This window comes from Mirounga leonina, unplaced genomic scaffold (genome assembly GCF_011800145.1).
Source record: "Mirounga leonina isolate KUSES-001 unplaced genomic scaffold, KU_Mleo_1.0 Mir_101595, whole genome shotgun sequence".
NCBI lineage: Eukaryota > Metazoa > Chordata > Mammalia > Carnivora > Phocidae > Mirounga > Mirounga leonina.
Window position 1 is genome coordinate 1,869,187 of NW_023270158.1, and position 15,194 is coordinate 1,884,380.

The following is a 15,194-nucleotide window of genomic DNA, read 5'->3' on the forward strand; positions in this document are numbered from 1 at the left end:
GCACCAGCTACTGCCTGATGCCTCCCATAGAGTTCAGAGGAGACCACCTGCAGTAAACTCACTAGAATGGAGGGAGGAAGTGGTTTGTGCTGTGTTCCCATGGAGGAGTATCAGAACTACATAGTTAATTACAGGAACAAGGCATGGGCATGATTCTGTCCTAAGGTACCCAGAGATCCTCTAGACCATTGCTGGTCCCCAGACACCCCTAGATTCATCACTTCATCATCTGATTCCTGAGTGATTTTCACCACGAAATGATAACTTGGTGACCTCTTCTCTTGGCCAGGACACCCTTGTGGAATTTGGGTCATTTGATCCTTCCTGCCTAATGCCTGCCTGCCCAGATTACTGGACCTACTCAGGGTCCCTGACTACCCCGCCACTCTCCGAGTCCGTCACCTGGATCATTAAGAAGCAGCCTGTAGAGGTTGATCATGATCAGGTATATTCTTTCCACATTTCTGTCTGAGGAAATGCTAGCCTGCCCCTTTAAAACAAGGCTGGCCTCTGACTTTGGCATTAGTTGTTAACATCTTGTAATGCTTATACATTTTTATTAAAATGTGCTAATATCTTGTCTTAAAATTTGGATATAAATTAGGGAATGCTTCAAGTCAACTAGAGAGAAGAGTTAAAATTTAGGAAACAAGCTTTTTACTTTCATATTTGGCAATGACATATGTCTTATGCATTGTGTATTTTATATATAAATATGAATCTCTATATAAACAAGACCCTTTTAAAGGGAAGAATGAAGGCTGGAAATGGATGTGCTCAAAACCCTTTAAAATCCATAAGGAAATTTTGCTCTGGAACCTCAGGATAAAGACAGAATCCAACAATGTCTGTCCAGAAATTCTAAGTCAGATGTTTTGAACTTGGAGTTTATTTTCTCTTTAAAAGTAAGTTTAAGTGGGGGCGCCTGGGTGGCTCAGTTGGTTAGGCAACTGCCTTCGGCTCAGGTCATGATCCTGGAGTCCCGGGATCGAGTCCCGCATCGGGCTCCCTGCTCAGCGAGGCACCTGCTTCTCCCTCTGACCCTCCCCCCTCTCATGTACTCTCTCTCATTCTCGCTCTCTCAAATAAATAAATAAATCTTAAAAAAAAAAAATAAGTTTAAGTGGTGATTACTATGTCAACGAACAAAATCCTGTTTAATTCATAATTTAACTAAACTACAGTAATATTTGTATATGCTTGCTTTATGGGCTTTTTATTAATTACAAAGTATTTTTACAAGAGCAAAAGCTTCCAAAATCTTTTTTATGAAGTCAGGATAACAGATACCAACATCCATCAAATATTGGACCAAAAAATAAAGATAAACTAAAGATTGAAAAATATATTTAATTTTTTTAAAGATTTATTTATTTATTTTAGAGAGGGAGAGAGAGAGAGAGAAAGAGCATGAGTGGTAGGAGCAGAGGGAGAGGGAGATAGAGAGTCTTAAGTAAGCTCCATGCTTAGCACAGAGCCTCATATGGGGCTCAATCCCATGACCCTGAGATCGTGACCTGAGCCGATACCAAGAGTCCGATGCTTAACCAACTGTGCCATCCAGGCACCCCTCTGAAGAATATATATATATATATATTTTTTTTTTTTTTAAAGATTTTATTTATTTATCAGAGAGAGAGACAGACAGAGGCAGGCAGAGGGAGAAGCAGGCTCCTTGCTGAGCAAGGAGCCCGATGTGGAACTCGATCCCAGGACCCTGGAATCATGACCTGAGCCGAAGGCAGAGGCTTAACCGACTGAGCCACCCAGGCGTCCCTGAAGAATATATTTTAAAGAAAGCAAAAATAATATATGAGAAATAGAAGCTAGCAGTACATTAGAAGAAATAATACACTTCAACCAAATAGTGTATATTCCAGCAAAGTAAGGATGGTTCATTATTAGGAATGATATTAATATAATTCATCATATCAGTGAATCTACATAGAAAAATCCTATAACCAGGGTGCCTGGGTGGCTCAGTCATTGGGCGTCTGCCTTCGGCTCCGGTCATGATCCCAGGGTCCTGGGATCGAGTCCTACATCGGGCTCCCTGCTCGGCGGGAGGCCTGCTTCTCCCTCTCCCGCTCTCCCTGCTTGTGTTCCCTCTCTCGCTGTCTCTCTCTCTGTTAAAAAATAAATAAAATCTTAAAAAAAAAAAATCATATAACCATTTCCATATATTGTTAAAAGGCATTAGCAAAATTCACTATTCAGTTTTAAAAATTTTTTAAGGTTTGTGGGGCGCATGGGTGGCTCAGTCATTGAGCGTCTGCCTTCGGCTCAGGTCATGATCCCAGGGTCCTGGGATCGAGCCCCACATCGGGCTCCCTGCTCGGCGGGTAGCCTGCTTCTCCCTCTCCCACTCCGCCTGCTTGTGTTCCCTCTCTAGCTGTCTCTCTCTGTAAATAAATAAATAAAATCTTAAAAATAATAATAATAAAATAAAAATAAAAATTTTTTAAGGTTTATTTTATTTTTTAAAGATTTTATTTATTTATTTGACACAGAGAGAGAGAGCACAAGTAGGCAGAGCCACAGGTAGAGGGAGGAGGGAGAAGCAGGTTCCCTGCTGAGCAGAGAGCCCGATGGGGGCTTGATCCCAGGACCCCGAGATCATGACCTGGGCCAGAGGCAGGCACTTAACCGATGAGCCACCCAGGCCCCCCAGGTTTTTTTATTTTAGAGAGAGAGCAAGCACACAGGGAGGGGCAGAGGGAGAGGGAGAGAAAAACTTCAGCAAACTCCTCACTGAGCTCGGCACTTGGAGCCTGAAGCAGGGCTTGACCCCATGACCCTAAGATCATGACCTGAGCCAAAACCAAGAGTTGGATGCTCAACCCACTGTGCCACCCAGGGACCCCTCAGTTTCATAAATTTTTAAATAAAATAGAAATGAATGGAGAGTTCCCTAACTTGATAAAAGGGATTGCTCTCAGTTCAAAAATAAATAGTATGCCTAATAGAGAAAGGTTATTACCATATACAATTTTGTATTATGTTCCTGAAGTATCTAATATGATTAGACCAAAAAAGAAAAAACAAATTAGAGAAACAATAAAAAACTACTTCAAAAATAAGGTAATTCAGTACTTAGTGGAGAATAATATTAATTTATAAAAATCAATATACTTAACATATATAAATCATAATCAGTTAAAGGATATAATGATACAAAGTTATAATAGAAGAATGAACACTGTTTATAATGGAAACAAAAATATAAAATACCTTAGAGTAAGCCTATCAAGAAAATTTAACATGTAAACTTAAAACATCCCTGAAGGACATAAAAGAATTCATAAAATTCATACCACGCTATTAATCAGAAGACAGCATAAAAACACCTTTGATGTCCACTCTCTTTCAGTTTTTATTCTCCATTAATTGTTTATTCTCCCTAAATTTGATGTGGTCCATTTACTGTGCCAATAGGATTTTTAGATAGATGTACTGCTTCTAAAATCACACAGAAAAACAAACAAGCAAAATTGGGAAAATTCTGAAAGAAAAAATGAGAGATGATTAGATCCACAAAGTTATAAAGCCTCAATAATGAAATAGTGTGGTACTGGCACACAAGTGAAGAGATCACTGGAGGGGAGAAAGTGGTAAGTTCAGGAATATGGCCAAGTACATATGAGAATTTAGTTTGTGATAAAGGTAGCATCTCATCTCAGTTGGGGGCGGTGGGGATGAGATTCCTCAGTAAATGCTGTTGGGGGACAACTGGGCAGACACTGGGGGGAGAAAACTTAGATCCACCATTCAGACCTCACACAAGAATATATTCCAGATATATTAAATGTTAAAAACACCACCATAAAAGTGCTAGGACAAGCATAGAGAAATCTTTTATACCTCCAAATGGAGGAAACTTTTCTAACATTTTATCGAACCCAGAAGTCCTAAAGAAAGTAACTAGTAAGTTAGACCACAAATTTTTTTTTTTTAATCTGTGTGATAAAAACCACCAAAAACAAATTACAAAAAATAGAGAGCTTAACTGTCCATAAGCCTGGGCTTGGTGGCCTATACATTTAGTCTGCATCTATCCTTCATATTTAAAAACTGATATAACACTGAAAAATAAATCAGTAAAATCAGTAAATCAGAGGGTCAGTGGCCCATGTGAGGAGTTTTCAAATGAAATCTCAACACAGAAAATTCATTGAGAAAAAAAATGTTAGCTGTCATCTATAATCCCAGTCACCTATAATCAGTGTCAGTCACTGGGTAAATCCTTCTGGTTTTTTATCTATACAGATACACATAAATCCTTTTGGTCTTTTATCTGCATAAATATACATAAGTTTCTTAACCAAATGCAATCATTCTGTACCTACCATTTTGTTCCTCTTTTCAGTGATATGTAGAACATTTTATAGATAATAAGCATTATCTTCAATATTTTTTATGGCAATGTACTAGTCCATTTTATAGATCTAATGTAACTTGTTATTATTTTTAAAGATTTTATTTATTTATTTGAGATAGAGAGGGGGGGGAGAGAGAGCATGAGCAGGGGGAGAGGCAGATCAAGAGGGAGAGGCAGACTTCCCGCTGAACAGGGAGCCCGACGTAGAGCTCGACCCCAGGACCCTTGGATCATGAGCTGAGCTGAAGCAGACGCTTAACCGACTGAGCCACCCAGGCACCCCTAATGTAACTTATTAATGATACTTGAGTTATTTCTAATCGTTTACAATTAGCTGAATAAAAATAAATCTTAACTACTTGGACATGTTCTTAATTTATGAGGGTATATGTATAATTTGCAAGTATGGTCACTATGTTTGGCACTTGCCCCTGGTCACAGTCCTGCCTCTGCAGCTCTACTTGACCTGAAGTCTTTGATCCAAACATGCTTGCCTACTGTGCCCCAGGCTGTCCTCTCCATAGTTGCAGTGTGCCTGATTGAGTAAGGAGAAATGTTGTGAAAAGATCTTATGGCTGGCTTGAAGTCAAGTGTTCCAAAATACGGTTGCTCAGAAAGCCAGGGGGTGAGTGATGCTATTGCCATGTTAGAGAACAAGCCCTTGATCTGGGGCTGCTCCTTTTGTACTGTACCTTTTGTCCAATCCATTAGCCACTAGCCACATGTGGCCGTTTAAATTAAAATATAAATACAGGGATGCCTGGGTGGCTCAGTCGTTAGGCATCTGCCTTTGGCTCAGGTCATGATCCCAGGGTCCTGGAATTGAGCCCCACATCGGGCTCCCTGCTCCGCAGGAAGCCTGCTTCTCCCTCTCCCACCCCCCCTGCTTGTGTTCCCTCTCTCGCTGTGTCTCTCTCTGTCAAATAAATAAATAAATAAATAAATAAAATCTTAAAAAATATATATACATATACATTAAAATAAAAATCAATTTAAAAATTCAGTTACAGGGCGCCTTGCTGGCTCAGTCAATAGAGCATGCATGTCTTGATCTCGGGGTTGTGAGCTTGAGCCCCATGATGGGTGTAGCAATTACTAAAAAATAAATAAATAAACTTAAAAAATTAAAAATAAATAAATACAGAAAAATTCAGTTCCTTAGTTGCACTGGCCACATTTCAAGCACTCAGTAGCCATATGTGGTTTGTGGCTACCATAATGAATCATGAAGAGGACATTTCTATCATCACAGCAAATTCTTTTGGACAGTGATGGCAGGGGGTATCCCACTGTCAAAAAGATATCCACATACACTGCCTTCCCCACAATGCCCAGGTACAGTGAGCAATGAAGAATACATTGTTTATGTTAATGATTTAGTTACATTTTGAAAAAATAAAACATTTTCAGCAGTATTACTATATGCATCAGGTCTTCCCTGTATTATCCTGTAGGCTAGTTATTTTGCCCATTTCAAGATGAGGTTCCGGGCGCCTGGGTGGCTCAGTTGGTTAAGCGACTGCCTTCGGCTCAGGTCATGATCCTGGAGTCCCAGGATCGAGTCCTGCATTGGGCTCCCTGCTCGGCAGGGAGTCTGCTTCTCCCTCTGACCCTCCTCCCTCTCATGCTCTCTGTCTCTCATTCTCTCTCTCTCAAATAAATAAATAAAATCTTTAAAAAAAAAAAAAAAAAAAAGATGAGGTTCCTAGGGGCGCCTGGGTGGCTCAGTCGATTAAGCGTCTGCCTTTGGCTCAGGTCATGATCCCGGGGTCCTGGGATCAAGTCCGGTGTTGGGCTCCCTGCTCTGCGGGGAGCCTGCTTCTCCCTCTCCCACTGCTGCTCCCCCTTACTTGTGCTTGCTCTCTCTTTCTCTCTCTCAAATAAATAAATAAAATCTTTAAAAAAATGAAGATGAGGTTCCTAGAATCAAAGATGAAGTAACTTGTCCTTGGCAAGTGGCCAATATGTGGGGGACAGGGCCTTTGACCCCCAGTCTTCAGATTCCAAGTACCACATTGGCTTTACCACCTCCTCTCACTCTCCTCCCTACACATTTTAATCCCTATCTAGTAGTGAAAGGCATTCCTACCCAGAAAGAAGTTGTACTGTATCTAGTTGTGGAAGAATGTTTCAGAATTGTAAAAATGAAAGTTAAGCTGTTACTCTGTTGAAATTATTTATGCTTCCTACTTCTATTTCTAGCTTGAACAGTTTCGGACCCTGCTTTTCACTTCAGAAGGGGAGAAAGAGAAAAGAATGGTGGACAATTTCCGCCCCCTTCAGCCCCTAATGAATCGCACTGTCCGCTCTTCCTTCCGTCATGATTATGTACTGAATATACAAGCGAAACCCCAGCCTTCAACTAGCCAAGTGACCCCCTAAGGTGCTCATCTCTAAGCAGTACTTTGCTTTAATAAATACTAGCTTTTTAAAAATTGCTAACTGGACTATTCTAAACACCTGCATTTAATAATAATTATAGATATGCATTTCTTGGTGTGGCAGTGCTTTGTCAGTCTTTGAGGAAAGCTCTTTGGTAAACGAGTTCTTAATTTTATTGATAATGACATCTAAGGCTGAAGTAGCAGCACAAGACGGGAGTTTCTCCTTACAGCAACCTGTTGGTAATTGTAATGTCTTTTTATGTCTGATATTTCTGCGCTGCCCTTTTATGTTTATTAGTAGCTCTGTAGAGTTATAAGTAGGGATGGTAATCAAAATATTTAACAACTAGAAAGGCACAGACACCATCCAGAAGGCAGGCCTTTCAGAAACAACCCTAGGGCCCAAACTGGTACTTCCTGGCTCACTGAACATTGGCCATGGTTTTAGGTATATTTTATTTTAAAACATGAATGTATATTCTTTTATGAGGCCTTCTCAGTATTTGCCCTGATCTTCAGTTGTCATTCCTAGTACATGATATGCTTACTATCAATTTATGGTATAGAAAAAATATTTTGTAGTTCAAAGAAAACAAGATTTTACTTATAACTGGGAATCCTTTTGCACTTCTGAAGATTAGATATATTACTTCAGGACTTGATCATATAGAAAGCATATGCAGAACATTTTAAAGAAAATGCCTGAAGTGCCTAGAATTTAAAATTCTTTCATGACATATTTACAGAAATCTTTTTTGAAAGACTAGTAATATAACAGTCTATAGTTTATAGTGTTATTTTGCATTGTTTGTATGCTGTTTCATAAAATATAATGTTTTCCACAATGACAGAACTATCTTGACTTCCCTTGAAAACTGTCTGAACTTTATTTCATTAGTTGAGGTTCTTTGCAAGGCAGGTGCTCAACATAAACTTCCCAATTTAAACAGTGGTTTAGAAGACTTTTGCTACAGTAATAAGGAGAGAAACTTAACAGGCTAAAAATCTAGAGAATTCTACATATTCTGAGGAATCCATGCCATTGTTGCCTTTGCTTGTAAATATCTTGGAATGTTTCTAGTTGCCTATAAGCCTGTGTTCAAACTCATATTGCATTTACTAGTAGTATTTCTTTCATTAGTATGCTAATCATCTGATCTGCAAGGTAAGGTTGGATGAGTAGACTTAACACTACTGAACTGTACACTGGAAAAGGTTAAGATGGTAAATTTTATGTGTCTTTTACCACAATTAAAAATAAGTAATACGGGCGCCTGGGTGGCTCGGATGGTTAAGCGTCTGCCTTCGGCTCAGGTCACGGTCCCGGGGTCCTGGGATCGAGTCCCGCATTGGGCTCCCTGCTCCTTGGGAGCCAGCTTCTCCCTCTGCCTCTCTCTCTCTCTGTCTCTCATGAATAAATAAATAAAATCTTTAAAAAAAAAAAAAATAAATAAATAAATAAATAATACATTCACTAGGAAACAAATAAGGTTGGAGTTGTCTGTGTAAGTTTGGGGGGATATCTGCTCTTAAAAAAGGGAGGGGGCGAAAGCATTTGCTTCTAAAATGCATGCCTTCTCTGGGAAGAAAATGAATAAAATTCTTAAAAAGGTAAATGGGGGGGGAGTTTATGTTAACTGTATATAATTGAGATCTTCAAACCATAGTTACCTTTATTTAAAAGGGTAAACACACAAGACACACATTTTCCAGAGCACATGGGCTTCCCTCCCAGGCCTCTTGCAAACTCCTCATGCAAAATTCTCTTGCAATGAGTCTTCCAAATTGGAGTGAGAACCAATGTACCAATGCCTGATTTGCCCTTAAATCTTAGAGCTACAAAGATGTATTTATTGGGTGTGTCCCGGTTTGCCACTCATGATTCACTTGCACCTGGTGTTCTGGTGTGATTATTAACAGCATCCTCTCACTCTCAACCATGTCCTGGTTTGCATGATAAATTCTTGGTCACCTTCTCCGTAGCGGTTATGGAAACTGCCTTGGGGAGGTGTGGTTCCACCTTAACCATATGATCTCCAAAGGGGTGCTGCAGATTCCGGGGCTACTATACACCCTAACAAGAAACTTTTTGTCTTTTGTGCCTCCAAAAGTGTTTTACTTGTACCTTCCTAAACTTGAAGGGGGAAAATGGGCTTGACGTCTGTCAGAGGGCTTGAGAAAGAATTTTGTATTAACATTGCTGCTCATCTTCATTAAATATTATAATAAAACACTTCCTTTACAATATTAATATTTGTTGAATGGCTTTTTCTTCCTATTAGTTTTTTTTTTTTTAATATGTACAATATCTCTACAATTAGTGGGACATCCTTTACCATGTAGATCGGAAAGTGACTGGAAAACTCCTCTAACAGATTTATTAGAAAAGCAGGAAAACAAAAACCACCCACTCCTCAGCTCACCTCTGTCAGATCAGTGCACAATCTGCTGACATTCCAATAGGGCAAGCTGCTAGTCCTTTTCTCCTTTCCAGAGCTACGTGGGCTAGGGTAAAGTTGGCTATTCTAAAAGCAGGCATCCCCCTCAAAAAAACTGGGGAAGATGTCTTTCCCTTGCTCACCGAGGGACACATTTCTTTTGGTGCAGTATTAGCAAAATTACAGTACTGTAATCACTTCAGGTATTTTTCTGTGTCACTAGAAAAACCAACATTATTTACTTGATACCTATTCTACTTAATGTTTTATTGTCCTTTTAATTCAACTTTATTGGTTAAATTCTTTCCTATAAAATGTTATTGAGCAAAAATGGATATAGTTTATTTAAGCGAATAGGCTCTAATTTTAATCATATAATGAGTACATCTAAACAATACTGGCTACTTTACATGTAAATAGTAATGCATTCTTATTAGGAACTGAATGTTTATGGCCCCCCCATTCATATGTTGAAACCTAACCCCCAATGTGATGGTATTAGGAGGTGGGGCCTTTGGGAGGTGATTAGGTCATAAGGGTGGTGCCTCATGATGGGGTTAGTGCCCTTATAAAAGAGACCCCAGAGAGTTCTCTCACTTCTTCAGCCATGTGAGGATACAGCAAGAAGATGGCCATCAAAGAGCCAGTGAGGAAGTTCTCACCAGATACCGAATCTGCTGGCACCTTGATCTTGGACTTCCAGGCTCCAGAACTGTGAGAAATAAATTACTGTTGTTTGTAAGCTCCCCAGTCTATGGTACATTGTTATGGCAGCCCAAACAGACTAAGACACTTGTCATCCCTGTGTACATTCTGATTCCCACTTTTTGAGTTCAACCACTCTTCAGAAATGGTACTTTGGTTTGGGTTCTAGGTGGGGATATCGACTCTGCCAGCATTCCTTCTCAAACCACCAGTAGTTGTGTTGCTTAGCGCTTATCACCAAACAAAAGAATCAAGTAATAAACATTATTGATGCATAGTTCTTTCCTCTTTTTTTTTTTTTTTTAAGATTTTATTTATTTGAGAGAGAGAGCAAGAGAGAGCATGAGCTGGGGGTGGGGGGCAGAAGGAGAGCGGGAAGCAGACTCCCCGCTGAGCAGGGAGCCCGATGTGGGGCTCGATCCCAGGACCCCAGGATCATGACCTGAGCTGAAGGCAGACACTTAACCGACTGAGCCACCCAGGCACCCCAGTTCTTTCCTCTTTTAATCAGTTATATAAATATAGATTTGCATGTACTTTTCATATTAATATACATTAAGTATTTTATTTCACTATCTTAGGTAATAACTGTAATCTGGAAAATATATAAAGCCCTTGGTATAGCAATGACAGTTGGAGAGGACTTGAGACCCCACAGTATGTCCCTGAATAAATCTGGTGACTAATCCTGAAATTAATGGTAGGTGAGAAATGAAATATCCTTTCCTGAGAATTTCTGCACTGACCATTCAATGAATCCTAGTACCATAGTCCTACTAGAGCAAGAAAAAAACCAAATTAGTTCAAAGAGTCCCAGTCTGGCTTTCAGAGAGTAGACATTTTTTTTCTTGCTCTCCCTTTATGCTTGCAATAAATGTGGGATACATTTATGGGTCATTCTTTGGTCATTTTATTTTCTATTTTCTACTGATGATGTAAAATTAAAGTTTAGACATTTTCCCATAGAGGGGGGATAAACTAAAATGTACATACCTGAGAATAAGTAGATGGTGTATGTCAGGAACCAAGAAAAATGTTATGTTGCAGAGTAAAGATTACATTGTTCTATTTATTAGGATATCATAGTACAATGTATCTTTGCATTAAAATTTTTACATACTTTATTTTTTTTTTTTTAAGATTTTATTTATTTATTTGACCGAGAAAGACACCGTGAGAGAGGGAACACAAGCAGGGGGAGTGGGAGAGGGAGAAGCAGACTCCCTGCTGAGCAGGGAGCCCGATGCGGGACTCGATCCCGGGACTCCAGGATCATGACCTGAGCCGAAGGCAGTCGCTTAACCAACTGAGCCACCCAGGCGCCCCTACATACTTTATTTTTATCTAATGATTTATTGAATTCAAATGTGGGTAGGTATAATTTGAGGTGAAATTGGCTTTTAGAATAACTTATGTAATGAAGTTAATTTGAGCAGTTCAAGCTTGTTCATGAAAATGAATTCAGTGGTTAATTGTTGAGGATAAATGTCTAATGCCTATAAAAGGAGATTTACATTCATTTGTAAATCATAATAAAATAAAATCTAAGTCTGTATCCTTTTTTAATTGGGAGCATCTTCCTAGAAGGCATTCTTTTTTTTTTTTAGATTTATTTATTTATTTTAGAGAGAGAAAGAGAGAGCGTGTGTGCAGCAGGGGGAGGGCCAGAGGGAGAAAATCCCAAGCAGGCTCCCCGCTGAGTGTGGAGCCCCCAACGTGGGGCTCAATCTCATAACCCTGAGACCATGACCTGAGCCGAAATCAAGAGTTGGACACTCAACCAAGTGACCCAGGCGCCCTTCCTAGAAGACATTCTTACTTAGTGTTCTGACAGAAAAGTCTGGTCTAACTCATAAGAAATGTTACAGCAACCCAGTCACACTTTCAGAATGGTAGCAATTCTCAATGATTCTCTACGATTTTCCTGGTCACAGGAACCAGCAAAATTGGTGATTTGCACAGCTACAGTTTTTGCCACTCAGGGCATTCTCTAGTCAGGGGCTGTAACTAAGTCTCCACCTTCAAGGAATTTAAAATTTATTGCAAGAAGCAGCTTTGTGAAGGCAACAAAGTATAATATAGTGTGATAGGTGTTACAAAGGTGAAATACTTGTGCTAGGAGCATATGCAGGACAAGTACCAACCCACTCTTGAGGAGGTAAGGGAGTTTTCACATCAGTGATGATGATACAACAGCTAACATGTCAGAAACACTGTTGTCAGGCACTATGCCAACATACAGTACGCACTTGGAAACTATTATCACTACCTTGATTTATACAGATGAGAAAACTGAGGACTAGACATTAAGGAGTTTACTCAAGATCAGAGAGCCAAGGCTTGGCTTTCCCCATCTGTCCAACTTCAAAGTTTATGACACTAATTACTGATGCACTGAGCTGGACAAGGTCAACTTGGAGGTGTATTATTCCAAGTGTCTCTGCAAGAGGGAATAGGGCAAGGCTTTATGCACTTTGGGCGTCTGCTGAATGATTCCAAGGATGGACTAGAAGCAGGGGCAGTTTAGTAATTGGGTACCTCAGTGATTTTGATTTGGAGGAGAGAGGAACAAAGTTAGGCCAGAGAAGTTATCCAATCTTCCTCGAAAGATGGGGATTGTTAATCATTTTGCAGCCGCAGCATGTCCTCAAGAGAAGCATTTTTTGTTCTTGGTCTTGTCTCTGCCGTTGTATATGTACATCACAGTCTGATTATTAGCAGGGCTGATTTTACTTTCTCAATGCTACTCTCACTGCCTCAGTTTAATTGCTCATCTAGACTGTGATAGTCCAGCTTCGTCCTTTATATTGCAAACCAGAGTAATTTACCTAAAACACAAATATGACAACAAACCTCAACTTAAAAGCTTTTCGATGGTTCCCTGTTGGCTACAGAACATAATTAGAGCCTCTGAGCATGGCTTACTAGGCCCGTCTACATAACCCAGGCCCAGCCCATCTCTACACTGTGTTCCTTGATACTCTGGCACTTCCTTTTAAATTCGATTGCCAAAATTCTTGGCGGTCTGGCCGATTCCACATTGTTTCACTTCTCAGTGCCTTTGCTTATGCCGATTTACCATTCCCACCTGGGAATCTCACCCTTCTCCACCTGGGTAAAGGCTACCTTCCTGCAAAACTCAGGCATCAGAAAGTTCTCCCTGAATCCCCGGTGGACTGTTAAGTAAACTACGTTGCCTGTACTATCTTATTTTATCTATGCATTGGTCCTTTTCTGCCTCTAGATTGCATATTCCTTGCGAGCAGAGGTTACACGTTCGCAGCCCCAAGTGTTGATTTCCCTATAGAGGTGGCAGGTGTGAATGGAAGGGGGCGGACTCTGGAGTTTGTCTGAGGGGCTGATAAGTGGAACCGCAGAAGGAGGAGCCTGGACAAGTAGGGCTGGGAAGCTAGGCGAGTGACTGTGCGTGGGACGAGGTCTCGTGAGTGGATGAGGACAAGAGAGAGAGACAGAGACGTGTGACTTTAACTTCCTGACACAGGACAGACCACTCTGGTGTGGGGGCAGGTAGTGATAAGGCAATGGGGGAGCGCTAGGAGGGAAAAATTACTTTCAGGGAGGGGTAGGAATTTTCGGGAAGGAGACGTTTATGCAGAGTTTTGGAAGACTAGCCGCCTATCAAAACCTCCCGTCTTCGGTCTTTGTTCCTTCCAGGCGGAGGCACCCTCCCCTCCGTCCGATTCCCCGCGGTACCTGCGCCTGCGCGTGGCCGCGCCCTTTCTCTTAAACCCGCCTCTTCCGGCCACCTCTGGTCGCGGGGGGGTCCTGTGTGGCGCCCTGGTAAGATGGCGGCGTCCGAGAAGATGATGTTTCCGGAGAAACCAAGGTAAGCTGGGTTGGGGGAGATGAGCCGACGAGAAGAGGGGACGGAGCTTCCCGAGGCTGGACATGGAGGATGTGTAAGCAGGAAGGAAAGGGGAGTTGGGCCAAGCAGGCGAGCCACTGCGGCCACTGGAGTCCTTCCCGGGGGTGCGCCCCGGACTGTCACGGGCGTCTGTGGTTCAGGGAGGCGAGGAGGGGAACAGGTGGCGGGATGGAAAAGACCTGCCATCTAGTCGTGGAATGACGAGGCGATAGTAAATGCGTGTTCCGTAATTAAAACCTGGGAAGCAAGGTTTCACTGCCGGGCACCCGAGCGATTTCCTGTCACTGGGCGCGGCGGGGTGCGGGGCGGGGGGTGGCATTCAGGCAGCGCCACAGGTGCGGTCAATTGACGCTGGTGTGTGCCTGTTTCAATCTTCCAGCCACAAAAAGTACAGGGCCGCCCTGAAGAAGGCGAAACGAAAGAAACGTCGGCAGGAACTGGCTCGATTGAGGGACTCAGGTAACCGACTCCTCGGCCTGTTTTCTGTGTATGAAATTACTCTCTCCGCTCGCGTCCTAACTTGAAGCCGCAGTGCCAGAAGGAAGCCACGTACTTATCTGCTGAAAAATTACAGCGGCTACTGCCTCCCAAGTAAAGTTATGTTAGACCCATTTCAGAAACGATATTAACGTACTAAAGAGGGGGGAAAAGGAAAAGGTCTTGGTGAAATCAACCACTGATTATGTGTAAGTATTTATGAAGTATCTGATATTACAGGTGCAGGCATCATGAATTACAGCAGCTAGCACAGCCCTTGCACATAGTAAGTATTCAGCGAGTCTTTTCCTTTGAAAAACCATCAGGACTTGAGCGGTTTAGACATTTTGCAAATTTTTCTGAAACTTGAGTAACACAAAAGACCCATTGTTGACTCAGATTATTATTAATGCCACTGAAGTATATATATAAGCATAAAGCCAGATATGAAACTCTTATTTGACTATAAAACAATATATGTACAAGATTATAAAACCAGGTGAAATTACACATCCAGTAAAATTCAAATCTGCGTTAATGTAATGTTAGGGATGATGTGAAACAAGCTTTCAGCATGAACATGGTACTGATTGGAGTTGGGAGTGCCACTCCTGTTGCACTGTAGTTATTTACCAGTTGTTGTTTTTTCCTGTTAAAATACTGTGGCACCTTCATCTGTACTGGCGATGGTGTCATTTGTCCTTCACATGGCAGAATCTAACAAATATATATTAAACCCGCCTGTTTAATACAGTGAAATTAGTACTAACTTATAAAATTATATATTAGTTATAAATGCAGATGGAAGCACTGAAATCACACAGTAGTACTGCATTATAATGTTTGCCATCCAGATTATGCAGGCAAAACTTCAGACATTTCTTTTTTTTTTTTTTCTTTGACGTATACCTGACACATTAGTTTTA

General features: G+C 41.1%; 2 protein-coding genes across 7 annotated transcripts in view; both read left to right on the forward strand.

Annotated features, from left to right (window-relative positions):
• CA5B (carbonic anhydrase 5B) overlaps positions 1 to 11,032 on the forward strand; it is a 52,340-nt gene extending 41,308 nt beyond the window's left edge. For 2 of the 4 annotated variants that reach the window (XM_035000009.1, XM_034999990.1), the window contains 2 exons: positions 290 to 445; positions 6,581 to 6,813. In XM_035000009.1, the coding sequence (XP_034855900.1) occupies positions 290 to 445; positions 6,581 to 6,760 (336 nt within the window). In that variant the 3' untranslated portion in view covers positions 6,761 to 6,813. Of the gene's footprint in view, positions 1 to 289; positions 446 to 6,580; positions 6,814 to 9,805; positions 10,235 to 10,486 lie in introns of those variants that run through there. The other 2 variants (XR_004678245.1, XM_035000001.1) reach the window with 2 other exon arrangements.
• A 609-nt stretch (positions 11,033 to 11,641) lies between these two features.
• ZRSR2 (zinc finger CCCH-type, RNA binding motif and serine/arginine rich 2) overlaps positions 11,642 to 15,194 on the forward strand; it is a 28,877-nt gene continuing 25,324 nt past the window's right edge. Inside the window, exons 1-3 of one of the 3 annotated variants that reach the window (XM_035000054.1) lie at positions 13,723 to 13,752; positions 14,171 to 14,250; positions 14,509 to 14,554. Coding sequence is in view for 1 of the 3 variants with exons in the window: in XM_035000036.1 (XP_034855927.1) it covers positions 13,712 to 13,752; positions 14,171 to 14,250 (121 nt within the window). In the remaining 2 variants the exon portion in view is untranslated. Of the gene's footprint in view, positions 13,753 to 14,170; positions 14,251 to 14,508; positions 14,555 to 15,194 lie in introns of all 3 variants that reach the window. The other 2 variants (XM_035000045.1, XM_035000036.1) reach the window with 2 other exon arrangements.